At 16.6% G+C, this 17,619-nt stretch overlaps 4 protein-coding genes across 4 annotated transcripts, besides 27 other annotated features; 2 read left to right on the top strand and 2 right to left on the bottom strand. All coding sequences in view use genetic code 6, as the record gives it.

Annotated features, from left to right (window-relative positions):
* Positions 1 to 179: 179 nt before the first annotated feature.
* Positions 180 to 252: a microsatellite.
* An 830-nt stretch (positions 253 to 1,082) lies between these two features.
* On the top strand, positions 1,083 to 1,838 carry IMG5_202640 (poly adp-ribose glycohydrolase, putative; the record flags this gene model as incomplete). Its single annotated transcript, XM_004023861.1, has 1 exon — positions 1,083 to 1,838. The coding sequence occupies one exon, from the start codon at positions 1,083 to 1,085 to the stop codon at positions 1,836 to 1,838; it is 756 nt and encodes a 251-aa protein (XP_004023910.1).
* A 93-nt stretch (positions 1,839 to 1,931) lies between these two features.
* Positions 1,932 to 1,998: a microsatellite.
* Positions 1,970 to 2,022: a microsatellite.
* Positions 1,972 to 2,081: a microsatellite.
* Positions 2,043 to 2,082: a microsatellite.
* Positions 2,083 to 2,245: 163 nt separating this feature from the next.
* Positions 2,246 to 2,286: a microsatellite.
* Positions 2,277 to 2,326: a microsatellite.
* A 186-nt stretch (positions 2,327 to 2,512) lies between these two features.
* Positions 2,513 to 4,379, bottom strand: IMG5_202630 (hypothetical protein; the record flags this gene model as incomplete). Its single annotated transcript, XM_004023860.1, has 5 exons — positions 2,513 to 2,533; positions 2,699 to 2,783; positions 2,901 to 3,049; positions 3,145 to 3,260; positions 4,277 to 4,379. 5 exons carry the CDS (start codon positions 4,377 to 4,379, stop codon positions 2,513 to 2,515), a joined length of 474 nt encoding a protein of 157 aa, XP_004023909.1.
* Positions 2,824 to 2,870: a microsatellite.
* Positions 3,059 to 3,122: a microsatellite.
* Positions 3,984 to 4,010: a microsatellite.
* Positions 4,380 to 4,718: 339 nt separating the features above from the next.
* Positions 4,719 to 5,963, top strand: IMG5_202620 (RNA 3-terminal phosphate cyclase family protein, putative; the record flags this gene model as incomplete). The annotated part of the gene is made up of 1 exon (XM_004023859.1): positions 4,719 to 5,963. The coding sequence occupies one exon, from the start codon at positions 4,719 to 4,721 to the stop codon at positions 5,961 to 5,963; it is 1,245 nt and encodes a 414-aa protein (XP_004023908.1).
* Positions 5,964 to 5,965: 2 nt separating this feature from the next.
* Positions 5,966 to 6,014: a microsatellite.
* Positions 5,966 to 6,021: a microsatellite.
* A 30-nt stretch (positions 6,022 to 6,051) lies between these two features.
* Positions 6,052 to 6,098: a microsatellite.
* A 2,534-nt stretch (positions 6,099 to 8,632) lies between these two features.
* Positions 8,633 to 8,721: a microsatellite.
* Positions 8,722 to 9,759: 1,038 nt separating this feature from the next.
* Positions 9,760 to 9,892: a microsatellite.
* Positions 9,769 to 9,892: a microsatellite.
* A 563-nt stretch (positions 9,893 to 10,455) lies between these two features.
* Positions 10,456 to 10,480: a microsatellite.
* Positions 10,481 to 11,386: 906 nt separating this feature from the next.
* Positions 11,387 to 11,429: a microsatellite.
* Positions 11,404 to 11,459: a microsatellite.
* Positions 11,420 to 11,472: a microsatellite.
* Positions 11,473 to 12,126: 654 nt separating this feature from the next.
* Positions 12,127 to 12,182: a microsatellite.
* A 1,298-nt stretch (positions 12,183 to 13,480) lies between these two features.
* Positions 13,481 to 13,531: a microsatellite.
* A 670-nt stretch (positions 13,532 to 14,201) lies between these two features.
* Positions 14,202 to 15,125, bottom strand: IMG5_202610 (Nramp family mn2+ fe2+ transporter, putative; the record flags this gene model as incomplete). The annotated part of the gene is made up of 1 exon (XM_004023858.1): positions 14,202 to 15,125. The coding sequence occupies one exon, from the start codon at positions 15,123 to 15,125 to the stop codon at positions 14,202 to 14,204; it is 924 nt and encodes a 307-aa protein (XP_004023907.1).
* Positions 15,126 to 17,131: 2,006 nt separating this feature from the next.
* Positions 17,132 to 17,195: a microsatellite.
* A 33-nt stretch (positions 17,196 to 17,228) lies between these two features.
* Positions 17,229 to 17,287: a microsatellite.
* Positions 17,263 to 17,303: a microsatellite.
* A 122-nt stretch (positions 17,304 to 17,425) lies between these two features.
* Positions 17,426 to 17,475: a microsatellite.
* Positions 17,462 to 17,492: a microsatellite.
* Between the last annotated feature and the right edge of the window lie 127 nt (positions 17,493 to 17,619).

Below are 17,619 nucleotides of genomic sequence, written 5' to 3'. Positions count from 1 at the left end.
TAAAATAAATTATATATTCTATAAATTAAAATTTTCAAATATATATTTTGTTAATTTTTATTTTAAAATAATGCTATTTTCTCACTTATTAAAAATTAGAATAAATTATCAATAAAAAAAACTTTCTTAAAAATTTAAAAATTATTATTATCTGCAAATCTTTTTGCAAGCGCAAGCATAAAAAAATAAAAAAACTTAAAAAAAAATAATAATAAATAATTAAAATATCAAAAAAATAAAAATAAAAAAAAATGTAATAATAAATAACTTAGTTTCTTAGTAACAGTACTAAAAAGTCCTAATTATAATTCGAACAAAACAAATACGAAAATTACATAAAACAGCGAAAATTAGAAAATGATATTGAATAAACCTATTAAGAAAAGCAAAAACACGAAGACTAAGATGATTAGGAAGAAGAAAATGCGTTCATAATAGGCACATCAATAGATACAAAACCCAAGCAATATTTTTATATTTTTTCATGCTAAATTCCCTACATATGGAACACAGTCCAATCAAGATTAACTATTTTGTTAAAAGAAGGTCGAATTTCAATCAACAGTTTAATATAAGTAATAGTCGAATTTTTATCTCTCCATTACTTAAAATAAAAGAAGAATTTCAATACACAGATTTTACAGGAATATTTCCATAGTCAACCTAAAGAAAATCAGTATTATTTAGAAACTCAACTTTTTCCTTTTATAGCCAAAAAAGCTCTAGAAATCGAAACTACATTAGGGACAGTTTCAATTAATCTATTATTAAAATATACCCAAAGTAAAATATAAATATCAAAAAACTAAGTTCTAAATATCCTTTCAAATATGTTTTTTTGCACTCTACATAAATAGATATTTGACGAAAACTTTCATCCGGAATTTACATTCAGTAAATTATACATGAAGACCACAAACGAGGATATAAATAATTTAAAAAAGGAAAAACTTAAATGTATTTTCCATTATTTTTCTAAATTTTAACAAAATAAAATAAATCCGAATCTTTTCCTTTATTTTGAAAGAAAACAGCTAAATCTTCCTTAAGAAAAAATCTAAGATTTTCTCAAAAAAAAACCAATGAAAAAAGTCCACATATAATCCCAATTACCAATTGAACATTTTAAAGAACATATACACGTAGATTTCGCCAATCCCTTTTTAGGAGGAGGAGTTTTATCATCAGGACTAATATAAGAAGAAATAAGATTTATTACATTCCCAGAATGCATTGTTTCAATGATTTTTTTCGAAAAACTAGAAGATAATGAAGCTGCTATAATTTATGGAGCTGAATAATTTTCTTAATATAAAGGATATGGAAAATCATTCCAATTTAATGGGGATTTTACTGAAAAATATAATGTAATTTAAGGAGAAAAAAACATTATTGATACTGTTTTAGTAGCAATTGATGCCATACATTTTTAACAAGAATAAATTAATCTATAATATAATGAATTTTTTAGAAATAGAGAAATAATTAAAGCTTTAGCTGGATTCGAAGGAATCAAAATCGAAGAATAAAACAATTTTGCAAACTAAAAAAAAAGTATCGTTACTGGAAATTGGGGATGTGGATATTTTAAAGGAGATAAAGAATTAAAATTTATGATTTAATGGATTTGTGCTTCGCTGAGTTAAAGAGATATGATTTTTTGTACTTATAATGATAAAGATTAGGAATTTAGAACAAATGAAATTTACGAAATTCTAAAAGATAAATATACAGATTAAGTTTATCTTATTTTTAAAGAATATTATTAACTTTAAAAATAAGCTTAAGGAAAATAAATTATTTCTTTATTTAATTTTATTATTTAACTTGCTCACTGAAATTTAAATATAACTTTAAAAAATATAATAAATATTGTTTTTTATTATTAAAACTATTAGTATTTTATAAATATATTTTTAAAATATTAATTTAAAATTAAAAAAAAAAAAAAGAAAAAAATAAAAGAAACAAATATATAAATATAAAAATAAAAAAAAATATTTAGATATATATATAAAAAAATATTAAAATACATATAAATTTATATAAATATATATATTAAATATATATATATATATATATTTGTATATTAATATATTTAATATTTTATATCAACATTATTTTATTTCTAATGTTCATTATTAAAATTAAAACAATATTTTTAAATTAATTATATAAAAGTATTTATTATATTAAAAATTTTCATATCTTCTAAAAAATTGGATTTAATTCTTCTTTATTACAGTTAGTTAATTTATTATTATTAGGTATATTTCCATTATTATTTTATTAATAAAATATTATTTTTTATTATCTAAAATCATTAATCTCATTCATTTTATTATCTAAATCAGCAATAATATCTTTTACTAAACAAATTGATTTTTTAAATCCTTAATTATTTAATCTTAATTATTATATATTATTATTGCAATTTTTAAGTCTTTATTAAATTGAAACTCTTTTTCCTTAATTAGAATAAGTTTTATTTAAAGAAATTATATTTAAATTATCATTATAATCTTAACTTTCGCTTTTTTTTTAATGTTTAATTTAAAAAGCAAACAAATCTTGTTCAGCTTCTAAAAAATGAATTTATATTTAAATAATTGATTTCTTAAAATATATATATATATAAATAACCTGATAATTTTTATTTTAATCTTTCAATGTGTTCTTAAGAATTATTTTTATTTACTTCTAATTCAGTTTATACCATTGCTAATTCTTCTAAATATAAATCGATTTTTACTTCTAAATCATTAACAATAGATTCAAAATTTCTATTAATTTTAATATATATGGTGATTTATTTGTTGTTTATTTAAATTTAATATATTTTATTTTTATAGTAAATATATTTTTATTTTATTTTTTAAAAAAATAATAAAATAAAAAACCTATTTTATTGTGTTAAAATATCATTTTCATTTTCAAGTTCAATAGTTTTTTTTTATAAATATATACATTTTTCTTAACTTTCATTTATATCTTTTTTATATCTTTCTAATTCTTTTTCTAATTTATTTATATAGTCATCATTTTATAACTAAAATTATTTAAAAAATAAAATAAAAAAATTATATTTTTAAAATATAAATTAAAAAATATAATTATTTTTATATTTAGTATATATAATATTACTTTATTGTTTTTTATTTTTTATTAATAGTCTTCTATTTGTTCTAATAATTTAGCATTTGATTCATCCAAATAATTTATTTCTTTTTCCAATTCATTTTACACTTCTTCACTTGTTACTTTATTAATTTTATAAAATATATTTTATATAAAATAAATAGATTTACTTTTATAACTTTAAAACTCTTTTTATAATTTTTCATATTTCTATTATTATTCATTATATAACTTATAAAAATCTTATTAATCATTCATTTCTTTTAACTTTTTTAATAAAATAGAAATATTTTTTTTTTAATAAAAATTTATTCGATAATTAAAAAAAAAAAAAAAATTAAATTTATTTACATAAAAATTAAATAAAATATTTTATTTAGCAATTTCACTAATAGTAAGAATATTTTTTTAATATATAAATAATATTTAAATTTTTATTTGTATTTTTTTTTTTATTGAGAAAAAAAATAAAGAATTAATTATATATTTTTAAAATAAAAAAAAATAGTGAAAAAATATTTATAAAATTTAATATTAAAAATTATTTTTGATTTATAAATATAATAAAAGTTATATTTTATATATTATTAAAAATATATATTTTATTTTATTTTCTTAAAAAATTTTTATATAATATTCTAATTAATATAATTTATTTAACTTTTTAACTTTACAGATTGATTATTTATAATAATTTGAATAAAAAAATTAAATAAAAATCTTATATTAAAAGTTTGAATTCTATTAAAAACATTAATTTTATTTATTTTTTTAAATATAATAAAATATATAATATAATCATTTCTCTTTCTTTTTTTTTTATCCTTCTTTTATTTATGATTGTCTTTTTTTTTATTTTTTTTTATTTTTTTATCATTCAATTTTTTTTCTTTATGCTTTATATCTTTATTATTATTATAACTATTACTATTGCACTCATCTAAATTATTATATTTTTTTATTTTGCTCAAATAATCGCTTAAAATAATAAATAAATAAATAATTTAATATAATTTTATTTTATAGATCTTTCAAAATATTTAAAAAACTTTTTCTAATCAACTATTTTATTATTTTACAAACCTAAAAAAAAAAAACAGTTATTGAACTAAACAATTAAAACTATATAATAAATTACTTTCTTTTTTAACTTTTTAGTTCCACATTTAGTTTTCTTCTAAAATTCTATTATGTGTTTATACATTTTTAACAACATTAAATAAAAAGTTATTAATGTTCATAAAAATATAAATTATTTTTTTTTTAAAAAAAAAATAAAAATTTAAAGTATTATATTTTATTTTTACTAAAGTTTTTTATTTTATATGTTTTTTTTTTTTTTTCTTAAAATAGAAAATAAAAATATAAACTAAAAATAAAATGTTTGTCAATTACACTAACATATTAAACATAGTAATTTATAAAAATAATGGTAAATTTTTTTACTAAATCAAATAAAAGTATATTAAAACTAAAAAATTTAATAATAAAAAAAAACACACATATATATATATAAAAATATTTAAATTATTTATAAAAACTAAAATTAAATTAATAATTAAAAAGTATAAAAACAAAGAATGTTAAAATTAAACAATCCAACAAATATTCGTTAAATAATAATATGTTCAACATTATCTGAGCGTCCAGTAGTAATTGAAAATTATAAAGCATTCGAAGGTGGTCTATCCTCTTCTGAATTAAAATTTTTACGACTAGTAGAACTTATATCAACTGGAGCCAAATTTTTAATAAGCAAAAACGGTTCTACAATAAAATATTACCCTGGAATAATAACAAATAATGATTCAAATCAATTCGAATATGACTGTGGAAACGAGCGAAATATATCATACTTTTTATACCCTTTATTAATATTAGCCCTTTTCGGCAAAAACAGATTAAATGCAAAATTAAAAGGAATAACTAACGACACTCAAGACATATCAGTTGACATGTTTTCAAACTCAATATTACCTTAAATAAAGAAATTCGGCATAGAAGGTGAGTTACTTGTAAAAGTATTAAAAAGAGGTTACAAACCAGAAGGATAAGGTGAAATATTATTCAAATGCCCCATAGTGAGGCATTTAAAGGCCATAAACCTAAAAGAACGCGGAAAAATAAAAAGAATAAGAGGCATATGTGCAGGTGCTTAAATAAATCCCTCAATATTAAATCGTATAATAAGTTCTTCTCGAGAAATACTAAATGATTACCTTCCTGATGTTTGGATTTATTCCGATTTCTAAAAAGGAAATAATCAAGAAAAATAAAAAACATCTCCAGGATACTCAGTTTCTTTAGTAGCAGAATATAATAACGGGCAACTAATAAGTATTGATTAATGCTCAATTGAAAATGGAAGCCCAGAATAAAATCTAGCCGAAAAAATTGGAAAAGAAGCCGCTTTAAGTCTTCTTGACGAAATACTATATTGTGGCTTTGTAGATAGTAATTCTTAGTCTATGTTCCTAACTTTAATGAGTTTAAGTGAAAAGAAAATTAGCAGTATTAGATTAGGAAGAATTACACCTTTTACAGTTGAAAATCTAAGGATTATTAGAGAATTTTTTGGAGTAACTTTTAAAATATTACCGGAAGATACTTAAAACAAAGAATTAGAAGAAGAAGAAGAAGAAGAAAATGAAAAAGAATAAAATGGTGAAAATTAAAATGAAGATAATATGGATATTTAAGATAATTAGAGTAATTCTAATTAAGAAAATAAAGAAGAGTTTGACTTAAGCTTATATAATATACAACATATGATATTTTCTTGTTATGGTGCAGGACTAAGTAACATGTCGCGTGTTACTAATTGAATTATATTTATATATATATATATATATATATATATATTTGTATATATATATTATTTATTCTGTTCTGGTTTATTTTAATTCATATAGATTTTGAAATTTTTTTATATTTTTTAAAATATCTTTAATTTTTTAAAAAAAATATTTTTTTTATATTCAATATTTTTAAAACCAAAATATTTTAAAAAATCTATTATTAAACAAATAAATGATTGAATTTTGTTATTTTTTATTAATGTTTTAATTTATTATGAATTAAATTATTAATTAAAATAATGATTTAGCTGAATAATTAAGGCTTCTTGACCAAGATTTATTTTAAAAAGAAAAGGAATTAAAATATTTATAAATAAAAAGGTTAGATAAAATAGGATTTTTTAATAATTTGAAAAACAATTATGACGAAAAAGTATTTTAAATATAAAAATATCATATTAATATTAATATAAAAAAATAGATATTATAAAAATATTCATTAGCACAAGATTTGCCATAAGAATATATTGATAATTATATAATATTTAAAGATAGTATAACTCATAAATTCACAATTAAAGTAAAAAACCTAAACTAAAAATCTAAATTAAACCAAAACTAATAAAAAAAAGGAAAACAATAAGATATTAAAAATAGAATTTATGCAATTAAAATCAAGCAGAGGATATGTATCATATAGTTCAACAAATGATTTTTCTTAACTTTATGGAATGTTATGTTTTACAGAAGATAATTTATTAATATTATACGATAATACAGGAAAGAAACTAGACGAAATATAAACAGGCCATTAAGTATAAATAATAAAATAAAGTATTTATTTTTATTTAAAATAAAAGATTTATAAATATTCATTACTTTAATAAAATGATGAACTTATAATAGCAACACTGGGATATGATTTTTAAATAAAATTTCATGAAATAAAAACTACAAAAGTTTAAATATAAAACAATTAATAATTTAATTCTACAGAATTCAATACCACAATAAATTATAAAAAAGAAGAAGATCATAAATAATAAAAAAATAATGATTAAAAGCATGTTTAATATTTATACAATTTCTCATTCTAATTATAATTTTCTATCATTAACTTATAATAAGATAGTAATATTAAAAATACATATACAGCTTTTGAAATATATATTTAAAAAACTAATCAATATGTATTAATTGGAGATTATTTAGGACATATTCAGTATTTATTTATAATTATATATACATATATTTATATATTATTTTCTATAAAAAAAAAAAGTGTTTACTTTAAAAATGGAACTTTTGTAGGAAAAAGTGCTCTTAGTAAAGACCCTATTATTTATATTTAAAAGCATTATCCTTTTCCTGTATATGCATGTATAATATAATAAATATAAATTCGATTTTATATAAAAATAAAGCTAAAAAATAAATCGGATTTTTCAATTAAATTAGTTTATAAACAGCTTACCCATTATGCGAGCCTGTATAAAAATATAAAAAATAATAATATTAAAATATATTTAAGACTTTCGAAGAAATATAATATGTCACAGTTGATGGATAGCATAGTTAAAATATATTTGTACTTTAAAAAAATATGGAAATAGCAATATATGAAATTAAATCTTAAAAAAGTTAATGTTCTGGTATTTTTTTAAAAAAAAAAACAAAACAAAAATTTAAATAAAATAAGTCTTCTTAAAACTTAATTCTGGTGATATTAATGAAAGTTAAAATATCGATACATCAAAAACATCTATTTTGTTTTTACATAATTACATTTTCGTTTAAAATATTGAAACTCCAATTTCTAAAGTACTAAATGTTACGAATTTTAAATCTAGAAACCTTGATATTATGTTAGATTTAGGTTTCTATTTACCTGGATTAGGAAATAATTAATATTAAAAAGATTATAGAGACACTTCAGGAGTATTTTAATATTAAGTATATAAGCATAGTAATAATTTAGGTTTATTAGCATATTATGAATAAAGTAAATTGTGTTAAAAAAAAAAAAAACATTTATAAATTTAAATAATTATTTATTTATATATTTTTTTAAAAAAAAGATTAAAATCATACAGAAATTTCAGTTTTTTAAGTTTATTCTTAAAGTCCTTCTTGGAGTTTTACAGAAAACTTTAAAATGCCAGTAATTGCAGTAGTTTTAATAGCCTTCTTTTTTTTTTAATATTGCAAAAAAAAGAATAAATCGGGCTTTGATGATACATCAATGGAAAATATAGATAATTTAATTAAAGATATATAATCAGGTAAAAAAACGATTCCAAAATATCATAAAAAAGGGTTGAAAGTTGAAGATGATAGTAATGATTTTAAAAATAATAATTTCTCTACTACCTAAAATATTAATTAAAGACTTAATTAAACATAACTTTAATTAAATAAATTCAGTAAAGATGCTGGAAGTACTATTTCTAATTTGTAATCTTAAATATAAAATTTCTAAAAAAATATAAACTAAAAAAAATATTATTGAAAACTAATTGATTTAATTATATTTTTTTTTATTTCAAAAAAAAAAAAAAAAAAAAAATATTTAAAAAATGTATTTTATCATATATATTTATATATATATATATTTTATTTTTATAAACTTTATAACTATAATTATTATTATTAATCATATTATTTAATTATCAATCTAGTTCTATTAATTATTCATTTTAAATTTCTTTTTATTATTCTTCTAGTTCTTAAACTTCCTTTTATTGTTTTTCTAGTTCTTGAACTTCTTTTTATTATTTTTCTAGTTTTTTAATTCTTAAAAATGACAAAATTTCTAAAAAAGGTAATTTAATAAATATTAAATAAATAAAATGTATTATAACCTTTTCTACAAATAGGACATAATTTATTCTTTTTTTATTTTTAAAAATCTTTAGCACATTATATACATATACACATATGCCTACAAGGCATTATAATTGTATCTATTAGATCAGTAAAACAAATAACGCATTCTTTTTGATAATCTTCAACACTTTATTTATATTTGTTAATTACTTTTTTTTTTTAAAAAAAAAACATACTATGCTAGCTTTTCACCAAATTAATTGGGAGCTAAATCAGTATTTTCGATTCCATATATTTCTTAAATTTCATAAGTTTCATTTAAAAACTAAATTTAATAAATAATGAATTAATTAAAATTCTAATAATTTTTTTATAAAAAAGAAAAAAAATACTTGAATTTTTTATTTAACTAATTTCGGTTTAAAGCCATTGCTTTCTTTTTCAATAGTTAAATAACAAAAAATCTATTTATTATCGAAACCATTTAATGCTTGCTATTAAATATTAAATATATATATATATATTTTATTTTATTTTTAAAAAAAGTATACATAATGTATAATTATAGGCCATTAATTGTTAGCTAGAATATGTTTTTCGACAGGATAACTAGAAATTTAAAAAGGAAGTTCTGAAATTAAAGTTTAATTTATTTATTTTTCTTAAAAGGTAAATGTTTATTTTTTTGAAAAATTAGTAAATGATTAGTGTATTTCTGTAAAAAAAGTTTTATTTTAAACTACTTCATAATAAAAGGTTATTTCTACAGGAATTAATGTAGTAAAATTAATTTATATTTAATCATTTTATTATTAATTTATTATAAATTATAAACTTTTTTTAAATATCATTATATCGTTTTACATAACTATTAAAGACCCTTGTTGCTAAAAATTAATATATTATATTTAAATATATAATAAAATATTTATTTGTTTTTACTTAAATATTCAATGGTATGTTTTATTAAATATTTTATTATTATAGTATTTATTGATTAGGATTATATTAACCTTAATTATTTATAACTTATTAACCTTAATTATTTAGAATTTATTAACCTTAACGATTTATAATTTATTAACCTTAATGATTAAGAATTTATTAACCTTAATGAATTTATTAATTTACATTTTATTGATGGTTAATTTATTAGTTTATATTAGTTTATATATTTTGTTATTGTGCATTGATTGGTTAATTTGATTAGTTTTAATTTATTCGAATTTGTTATACCTATTAAGGTTAATTTATATGTTCATCTTTATTAGGTTTTTTCTTTTTAAATTTATTTTATGTAATAAATAAATTTCTTTTTCTTTTTTATTTAAAAAATATACTTGTTTTGATGTACATCCTGCTCCCATTTTTTTAAAATATAATTTATTTATAACTTTTTATTAAAATGTTATAGACTATTTTACTAATATATAAATAAATAACTTTATAATTAAATATTCTTTAAAAAAAATCAAAAAAGAACAAATATATAATTTTTTATAGTTATGAAAATATATATATTAAAAAAATTAAAAATGAATATATTACATTTAAACCCATATTAGAAAGTAAAATTAAATTTAAAAATAAAAAAATACTTTTTTCGTCAATACATTATAAAAATTTAAGAACTAATCTAATTTACTAAGTATTTAATATAAAATTAAATATATTTATTTTATGCTAATAAAATAAATTAAATATAAAATTAAATATAATGTAAATTTTAACAAAATAAACCTAAAAAATAAAATAAAAAAAAATGCTAACTAAATTAATAAAATATAGTTTTTGTGAAACATAACAAGCCTCAAAACAACCCAAATTTAAATGGCAGATTCTAATGGAATAATAATACCAATAAAAAATAGACATTTCACGTTCATTAAAAACTGAAAATTAAGATCTCGTTTTTAAACTTGCACTATAAAGAAAATTCTAAGGTCTATCCGATGATGAATTAGTAAATATAATTCCATAAGGTAAAATGAATTTTCATTAAAAGGAATATTTTAATAATTTAAAAGTATTATTATTATAAAATAACTTTAACATACAAAATTAACAAGCAATTAAATTAATTAGTTTTTTGATAAATAATAAAGTAAATTAATAACTTATTTTTTTATTTCTTTTTAATTAATTATGCTAAAACTTTTAAGAATTAACCCATTATTAACAAGCTTAAATTATTTTGATTGGAATTAGCAATAGTTTAGTTTCAGAAAAGTTATTAGAATAATTTTTTGAATATTATGATAATTAAGAAGATTAATAAATTTAACAATTTTATTAAAAGCTATCTATTTTTTAATTAAATAGATATATTGCTGTAATAAGAAAAATTAATTAGTTATATGATTCAGGACTAACATAAAAAAATCTTTCAAAAAAATATTTAAATATGATATCTTAAGAGGTATAATATCAATACTTATTTTATATAATTTATTAATTAAATAAATACAGTTTATTAATTAATACGAAAATATAGATTCCTAAATTAAAAAACAAAATATAGAATCTGATTTGATAAACACTACTACATTTTTATTTATTGAGGAATTTTATCCAGAAAAATATAAAAGAATTACAGCCTAAATGTATCAATTATTATAAATTTTAAATAAATTATTAAAAAATAAAAATATAGTATCTAAAAAATAATATAAAGAAATAATATTTAAACAAATAATAAATAAGAATAATAAAAATTTGTAAAAAATAAATATCAATTAATATTCATATTAATATTTTTTTAAAAAAATAGACTATTTTAATGTTAAAATAACTAACAGCAATATCATTCATATTTACCAAAAGAGAAAAAAAATATACAATTGATTTGTTTGATTAAATAATTAACGGAATAACAAGTTATAAAGAGGAGGATTTATTTTTAATATTAAAAATGTTTTCTTAATTATCTAGATTTAACTACACAAATAAATTGTTTTTGAATTACATTATAAATAATTTAATAAACATATTAAATTAATTATTAAAATAATATTTTATTAATAATAAAGAAAATCAAGATGCTCATTTATTAATTGATGTGTTTAAGTCTTTATATAAAATAAACTTTTAAGAAATAGCAGATAATAAGGAGTTAATAAAATAGATAATTTTAAATAATAATAATTGCTTTCTTTTTTTATAAAATAATAAAATATTTATTTTTAATTTGATTACTTTCTTAATGAAATTCAAATATAAACTTAAGAAAATCAGAAGAATAATTTTAAAATTGAAAATTATAAAAATAAAGAAAAATTATAAATTTTCGACAATTAAAATAAAAGATTCGATAAAATTAATTAAAAAAGAGTAAGCAAAATTATTACAAAATTGAAATCGGAATAAATTTAAAATAATTAAGAAAATTTAAAAAATATTAAAAATTAAAACAATAATAAATAGTAATAAATTATTACAAGTTAAGAATAATAAAAATACTATCTAAAATTGAAATAATAATTAGAATCTTTTGAATTCAAAAATTTTATTAATTATGAATATGTCTAATTCAAAAAATAACTTAATTTTATTTAATAAATAGGCTCTTTACTAGAAACTATTAGTTTTAATATTTTATATACTAAGGATTAATAGAAGAATGAGTAATTTTTATTTTTTTTTAAGTAAAATATAGTTTTTAAATAAAAAATTAGATTTACAATAAATACAAAAATTTACCTAGAAAATTAAAGCTTTCATTAATTTTTTTATATATTTTCTATGTTTCCGAATATTTTAGAAAGCATATTAACTATAGATTATATATTAAAAATATTCTCAAATGAAATATAAATTTATTTATATTAAATTTAAAATGATATTCATTAATTCTTTAATACAGATGATTAATCAATTAAAAACCCATCCTACTATATTAAAAAAATTGAAGATAAAATAAAATAACTACCAAATTAAAAGCTTGAAATAGGTATTTTTTTTAATATATAAATAAGCATATATAAAAATCAATAATAAAGATAAATCATATGATAATATATTGCTTTTCTAATAAAAGATTAAAGATAGAAAATTTTATTTAGAAGACTAGATTTCATAAGAAATCGAAAATTCAAATCAACTTAACTAAAGATATGCTTATAATGAATAAAATTTATTAAGAAAAATAATTAATTCTGATATATTTTATAATTTTATAAACGAATCTTAATTAAAAAAATCAACACAAGATTATTTATTATAAAAATATTAATATTTATAAAAAAATGTTGTTTTATTTTACCCATATTATGCAGATTTTATAATCCCTGAACTATAAGTGGTTATATAAGTAAAAGATAATAATTTGACTGTTGATGGAGTTTATAATGTTTTATAAGGATATTACTAAAATAATTTATTCTATTTACAAACGGAAGGCTATAAAGTAGTTTTTATAGAATATTAAGATTTCCAAAATAATGATTTAAATTAATTTCATAAAAATCTGTAAAATAAAATTAATTTAATATAAAATAATTGATTTTTAAAAAAAAAAACAATAAAATTGTAAAATATAATCATATTTTTAATAATTAAATATTATTTATTCTTATTTATATTATTTGCATAAATAATTTTATATTAATTTTTTTTTTAAAATAAATAATGTTAAAAATATTTAATTAAATTAAAATTCATAAAAATAATTTGTTATTATATTTTCTTATATATAAAAAAAGTCAAAAAATGTTTTTTTTTATATATATATATATATATATATATATATATATATATATATAAAATATATAATTCATATTTAATAAAATCTATTCTATATATATTTTTCTTGTTATAAAACAATGACATAAAAAGAATTATTTTTTACTATACATATAATATTTTTTTAAAAATAAAAAATAATAATAAACATATTTCATTATATAATGCTATTTTATTCCTCATCTTTTTCAATTTTAACTAATAAAACAATAGACATAAACGAAAAATAGATAAGCATTAATGCAAAAATCGCATAATTCCAAAAGGAGTTCATATAAAAGTTATCTTTAAATGACTAATAAAAATTAACAATAACAATTAAAATAGAAGAAGAGCTTAAAAAAAATAATTCATTTTTAGAAATAACATACTCATTCATAATTTATTTATTTGCCGAAAATCTAATAAGTGGAATAAGGGCAAACGGCAACTAAATAGCCTAAAGAATATTCAAATAATTATTAAAATTATCCTAAAAGTTCACAAACACAATAATTACACTCGGAATAATAGCCACCGCCCTTGTAAAGAACGCTCTTTTAAATTTACTAACTTTAATTTTAATAAACCCACTCATTATATACTATCCAGCAATAGTCCCAGTTAAAGTTGAGGAAGAACCCGAAGCCAACAAACCAACTCCCCAAATATATTTTGCGAAACTTCCAAACTTCTAATATATAAAATCCCCTGCATTAGTCAAGTCCATTCCACTGCCATCTTCCGATCCTTACCAAAAAGCAAAAGTTCCAATAACAGTAATCGAAATAAAGAAAGTTAAAGCAAGTGTAAGACCTGCTTCTGCCTTTAAATAGAAAATAGACTTTTTAATTTCTTTTTTTCTATTTTCTTATCCATAACCAAAGAGGAATGTAAAAATAAATTATGTGGCATTAAAACAGCCCCTATTAAGCCCACCAGAGGATCAAAAGAGCTTTCATAAGGGATTGAAGGGATAAATATACCTTATAAAAGCTCTAAATAATTCGGTTTTACAACCATGAATTCCACAAAAAAGCTTATGGCCATAATCGAGATCATAATTCCGAATAAAATTTCTAATTTTTTAGCAAATAATAGTATTAAAAAAGCTGCAAAAATAGTTAATAAGACCCCCACCCAAACTTTGATTCCGAACAAAATATTCAAAGCAAATGCACTTCCTAATACTTCTTATATATCAGCACCTATAATTGCAATTTCAAACATTGCCCATAAAAATTTCGATATTTTTGGAGGATAATATATCCGACATAATTTTGCCATGTCTTTTTTTGTAGCCAATCCAATCATCATAGATCTTATTTAGAATAAATATCCTAATATTGTAGCTAATAATAGTACCCAAATTAAACTATATCTACTTGATACTCCAGCATCTATATTTCCAGATAAATTACCGGGGTCTAAATAGGCCACTGATACTAATAAACCTGGGCCTAAATATGATAATAATTCTCTGAAAGAAAAACGAAATGGCTATTATTCTTCTGAACCGGTAAGACTTGTAATTTGTGTTTATTTTTCGGATATTTCTAATTGATATTCTTATGATTTAATATCAATAGAATCGGCATTTTTTTCCATTTGTATCCATTATTGAACGTTTTTATTTTAATCCATTTGTTATTTTTTTTTTAAATTATGTTTGTATTTAGTTTTAGTTTTAATTTTAATATTTAAATAAATATATAGATTATCAAAAAATATTTGTAACACTTTTTTAATTGTCTATATTGATTTTTTAATAATGTAAATTATTAAATTAAAAATTTTTATTTAATTTTATTGTAGCAAATATTTTAATTAATTTATATTAAATTTCTATTGCATATATTTTTATATTATATTTATATAAGAAATTATTTATTTTGCATATATAAATTAAAATATACTATTTTATATATAAGCAATTAAATATATGTAGCTTTTCTATAAATATATTAATAAAAATATTTCAAATTAAAATGTATTAAATCGTTTGTAGTTTTTTTTTTTTAAAATAAAAATATACTTGTTAATTAATATGCGTTATTATATAAAATATTAAAAATTATAAAATTATTATTACATTTTTATATTTATAAAAAAAAAATTATTAGTTTTTTATTAATATATTCTTCTTTTTTATTTAAAATAAAATTATTTATATTTAAATAAAAATACATGAAACTAAAAAAATAAAGTCTCATATTTTTAATAAAAGACAAAAATTAATAAATTGCATAAAAACAAAAGGTAAACACATATTTGAATACTGATTAAAGCACATGTACTGACAACACATCAAAATCTATTTTTAAGACTAGTAGAATTTCATCTAAAACATTAAATAATTGCGAGTCTCCTTTAAAACCAAAACATTTATAAGATATCTAAAATATAGCAAAATAAAAAAATATAAATATTTAAGATTATTCTTAATTAGACGACATTAATCAATTCGTAAAAAAGCTTTATAATAAAGTTTCTATGTCATTAAAATCCATTGTAAAAGCTAAATTTAAATAATTATAAATAAAATAATAATAATAATAGGGATCTCAAGAAATTTAATAGTTTTTGGAAAATTAATGGGATGTTAATTAAGATAATTAAAAAGAAGCGAAAGAATTATTAAATTAAATTGAAATAATTATAAACTGCTTAATTAAATAGAATACTTAATAATAAGAATATATATTTGACTTAAAAAGTTATTTTCAAATAGATAATTAAGAAAAAGATTCTTTATTTATTTTGTAAAAATACGAAGCAGATTTTCGATAAATAAATAGAGTAATTTTATATTATTTTTTTAATTTTTTTCATATTAAATTAATAAAAAAGGAAAATTAATAATATAGATTTTAACTGTAATTGTATTCTGAAAAATTAAAAAATAGTGAAAATTAAGCAAAATTACTAACTAAGAATGCATAATAAGAAATGGAAGTAACAAAAAATATATGTATATGACTTATTTAATATAAAAATAAAAAAAGAATATTAAAAAAGAATTTAATAATATAATATATTAGTTAAAATAAAGAGAATAAGATATGGATGTATTAAAATAAGAATTAAGTAGAAAAAAAATTAATTATAATTAGTTGAAGAAAGACTGATTTCAATAATTATCTTAGAACATAAAATATAATCTTTAAAATAAAAAAATTATAAAAATGTAGAAAAAATTGCATTTGAATGTGATTAAAAAAAATAAAAGATAGAGAAATAATTCGCATTATCATTAAGATAAGAAAGATAGAATATTTTTAATATAATTTAAGAATTTAAAAATAAATTAAATATAGAAAAACAAGAAAATAAAAAAATAGCTTATAATAATAAACATAGAATTTAGTAACTAAATGATATTTTAATTGAAAAAGAAAAATTACTCTAAAAAAAAGTAATGAAATTATAAAATCTAAAAGAAAAATTAGCAATATAAAATAAATAAAATTATATTTTATTAAACAATAAAGATAATAAGTATTTGATATAAATTTTTTAAAATAATATTATATAAAAAAGGTATTAATGATAATAAAATAAAAAAATTAGAAAATTAAAAGTTTTAAAATTTCAAAAATAATTTCAATAAGTAAATATAATAATTATTTAAATTAAATATTTATTTTATAATTTATTAAATAAAATAAAAAAAATATTATTTATTTAAATTTATAAATAAAAATAATAATTATTATTGATTTTTTTTAAAAAAAAATTAAATATTTTAAAAAATAAAATTATAGTTTAATATAAAATTATAAAATTTATATTTAAGAAAAAATATATTTAGAAATTATATATATAAATAAAAAAAAATTAAAAATTGTTATATATTTTATTCAACAATAGTTTTTTATCAAGATATAAATATTTATTAATAATAAAAAATATAAAAATATAAATAAAAACACTATTATGATAAAAAAATATCAAATGTATATAATATTTAAAATATAAGAATATATATATATATATATATATATATATATAATAAAATAAAATTTAAGAGTTATATTTTAATATTAAATAAAATATGCAATATATTGTTATTAATAATATTTAATTAATTTTTTTAAGAAAATTATTATATTAAAATACTTCTATATTTATAATTAGA

Source organism: Ichthyophthirius multifiliis, assembly GCF_000220395.1.
Source record: "Ichthyophthirius multifiliis unplaced genomic scaffold scaff_1120509251429, whole genome shotgun sequence".
In the NCBI taxonomy this organism is placed as follows: domain Eukaryota; phylum Ciliophora; class Oligohymenophorea; order Hymenostomatida; genus Ichthyophthirius; species Ichthyophthirius multifiliis.
This window is presented reverse-complemented; position numbering and strand designations above follow the sequence as displayed.